This window comes from Tupaia chinensis, unplaced genomic scaffold (assembly GCF_000334495.1).
Source record: "Tupaia chinensis unplaced genomic scaffold, TupChi_1.0 Scaffold000159_1, whole genome shotgun sequence".
NCBI lineage: Eukaryota > Metazoa > Chordata > Mammalia > Scandentia > Tupaiidae > Tupaia > Tupaia belangeri.
Genome location: NW_006159630.1, coordinates 6221051 through 6224341, shown reverse-complemented (window position 1 = coordinate 6224341; position 3291 = coordinate 6221051). Strand labels below are relative to the sequence as shown.

Below are 3291 nucleotides of genomic sequence, written 5' to 3'. Positions count from 1 at the left end.
TGCAGCCCTGCACGCCGCAATATCACGGAGATGGGTGGCCCTGCATGCCGCAATATCACGGAGATGCGCGGCCCTGCACACTGCAATATTACGGAGATGTGCAGCCCTGCACGCCGCAATATCACGGAGATGGGTGGCCCTGCGCGCCGCAGTATTACGCGGAGCTTTAGAGAGCCAAGTTGATGACCGCCTCTCACAGCCTGGGGTCCTGAGACATTAAGTGAGAAAAAGGCGTGTGACAAGATTATTTACACTCAACTGGGATCACAGAGTGCTGGAAGTCTGCCATGCTCTGGGTAGTGGCCTTATAGTTGATTATTTTCTTATTTATTTTTAATTTGACCACGGCGGGAGGGGGGGAAGAGAGAGTGCAAGCGCGCACAAGCCGCCAGGTCTGGCACTGAGCCTCGGTCAGCCATGTGAGTCCCGCACCCTTAACCACCATGCCACCTGCCAGCCGCCCAGTAGCTGACTATTTTCTACTTCATACTTTTCTGTTTCCCACAATGAAAGACACAGGGACCGAGAGACAGAAAGTGAGAAATCACCCCCCAGAGAGTATGGCCATGCCGCAATCCCTTCTCCTCCATTCTCCTCTCGGGATCTCAGGCACACACACATGCGCGCCCGGCGTGAGTTTAAGTCACCAGGTCCGGGATTCGAACTGCAGTTGACTACATGGGAGTTCAGCGATATAGCCATTACGCCAACTGCTGGTCCCCAGGATATTCTTATTAGATTGAAAATTTTAGATTTCACCCAGCCCTACTGGGGCTGAAGCTCCAGGTCTCTGGTATTTGGGGCCAGTGGGCAGGGCAGGGCAGAAGGCCCGAGAACAGGAGCCACATGGCAGGGTCGAGGCAGACGGAGGGCCAGGCAGGCAGCCAAGACAGAGCACCCCCCACTGGTTCTCACCCTCGAGCTCCTCCAGCTGCACCTCCCGAAGGCTCTCCTTGCCCAGTGCCCGGGCCACTTCTTCACACTGGCGCCGCCGCAGCGGGTACTCGCTGGAGCCCAGGGAGTGGCGGATATTGGAGTTGGTGATGAGCACAGCCACCTTGGGGTCTGACAGTGGCACCAGGCTTGTCTCCAGGGACCTGAGGTGGAGCAGGGCGATGATAGGACCTCTTGTCTGCGAGCCACGCCAGCAGCGGGCACACCCTCCCAGGGCCCAGCGGGTGGTACCTGCAGTCGATGAGCAGTGCGTGGCCCTTCTGCCCCAGCAGTGCAACAAGCTGGTCCATGATGCCACAGGGCACCCCTGCAAAGCTGTGCTCGGCCTGCTGGCACACCCGGGCCCGGGCCACTACAGCCCCCGCATCTGAGGCACAGGGGGAGGGGGCAGGCTGGGGCCCAGCAAGAGGCACCAGACATGGGCAGGTGGGAGTAGCAGGAGCTGGGGGACGCCCTGCCCTCCCTCCCTAAGCCACAGTAGGGGAAGATGCTGACCATGAGGAGACCTCAGGGAGGGAGGGATGGGCCAGGGGCAGGGTCCAGGTGGTACCTGGGCAGAGCTGCTGGAGGAATGTGTAGGTGGCCACTTCCAGGGACGCTGAGCTGGATAGCCCACCCCCCAGGGGCACTGAGCTGACCACCACTGCACTGAAGCCAGGGAGGGGGGCCGCTGCGGGGAGAGAATGGGTGATGGTGAGACGGGCTGCCTGGGGGGACGGGTGCAAGGAGGGCACGTGACCTAATACGGTGGGGGGCAACTGCCTGGCAGCTGCTTCAAGGGCACGCGTCACAGTTGTCAGAGGCCACCCGACTGCTGGGGCCAGAGGCACACTGCCCCCATCTTACCACCCTCTGAGGTGGCTGGGACAGCCTTCGTAGGTGTCCTGGTTTAGGGCTCTGGAGGCCACAGGCTGGGGTTTGAATCCTAGCTCCTCTGATCATGTAACGAGAAACCCAGGGTAACTTCCAGACTCCGTACAATGGGTGCAACCAGCCGGCCGGCCTCCCCACAGCGGCCTTAGCTGGATGAATGGCTCTGCGGCTATGAGGTGGCACCCTAGGACCAGCGTGGACTCCAGCCCGGTTCAGGCTCATACCTGGGTAGTGCTGAATCACCCCCTTCACATAGTTGGCCCATCGGGGGGTCCCAGGCTCCAGTGACCGCTGGGCTGTGGGCAGTGGAAACTGTAGTCGCTGGGGCTCGTCAGCGTCCGCAGAGGTGGTGAGAAGAGAGACCAGGCCGTCCTCTCGGGGGCTGCCCACCAGAATGGTCAGGAGCTCCAAAGCCTGGCAGGACAGATAGGAGGATAGAAAGCCGATGCCCAGACACAATAAGCCCCTCCAATGACACCACTCCAGCCAAAGTTCTGGAGCCCCAGGACAGACAGGGACATGCCTCATAAGCCCAAGGCAGGGGATGGGTGTGGCTCAGAAAAAGCGCCAAGGCTGGGCTGGCTCTGGGGGCTTGGGCCCTGCCCCTGGGGCCAGGCCAGCCACTGCAAAGGTAGGCCTGGACTCTGTCCCCGATCATGGGTTTCCAGCTGTGGGGCTAGTTCAAGGGAGCAGAGGGTCAAAGGCGCTCCTCTGCCTTCCTGGGATGGCCGGGGTCACGCTGCCTCACCTACTTCCCAAGCTGCGCAGAGAGGTAGAAGAGCCCCAGGCTGAGAGCTGGGAGGCCCCACCAAGAATGAGCTGTGTGACCTTGAACAAGTCACTAGCTCTCTCTGGACCTCAGTTTCCTCCTCTGTAAACTGAACCGGCAGGGCAAGAGGCTAAGGGCTACGTTCTCCGAGAACGCGACTGGGGCGCCAGGGTGGCCAGAGGCCCAGTGTCCCTTCCTGCGTGCTTCGTGGGGCCCCGCATTCTAAAGGGAACACACTTTCAGGTTCAAGGCGCGGACTAGCAGCCCGAGGGCAGGCGTGAGCTAAGAGGCAGAGGCGGCCGCGTACCCTGTCCCAGTTACTTCCTCACGGGTTCCCGGCTTCTTCCCGATGAGCAGAGGCCCCAGGAACTGCCCGCCCTGGGGTCCCTGCGTGCGCTCGCCGCCCCACTCTCACGCGGAGAGAACGCGCCCGCCCGCGCCCGCGAGGCCCGCCCTCTCGGCTCCGGGTTGCCGGCAACGGGCTCCGGGGGTCCCGCGCAGCCTCACCATGGGCAGCACCAGGCCCTGGTTGTAATCCGTGTGCTCCCCGATGAGGTTGACGCGGCCCGGCGCCGACACGGCCAGCTCGGGCTCGGCGCCGAACTCCTCCCGGAAGGCCCGCCGGGCCTCGGCCAGCAGCTCCCCGACCTGGGGCTGTATCGAAGCGGCCATGGCGCTCGCTCGCCTGCGGCTCG

At 62.6% G+C, this 3291-nt stretch overlaps 1 protein-coding gene across 2 annotated transcripts in view; it reads right to left on the bottom strand.

Annotated features, from left to right (window-relative positions):
• The window catches only part of GALK1 (galactokinase 1), a 6416-nt gene extending 3131 nt beyond the window's left edge, over window positions 1-3285 (bottom strand). Inside the window, exons 1-5 of one of the 2 annotated variants that reach the window (XM_006145804.2) lie at window positions 3104-3285; window positions 2052-2241; window positions 1505-1624; window positions 1186-1321; window positions 916-1097 (exon numbers count right to left, since the gene is read on the bottom strand). In XM_006145804.2, the coding sequence (XP_006145866.1) occupies window positions 916-1097; window positions 1186-1321; window positions 1505-1624; window positions 2052-2241; window positions 3104-3268 (793 nt within the window). In that variant the 5' untranslated portion in view covers window positions 3269-3285. The remainder of the gene's footprint in view (window positions 1-915; window positions 1098-1185; window positions 1322-1504; window positions 1625-2051; window positions 2242-3103) is intronic. The other variant, XM_006145805.2, reaches the window with a different exon arrangement.
• Between the last annotated feature and the right edge of the window lie 6 nt (window positions 3286-3291).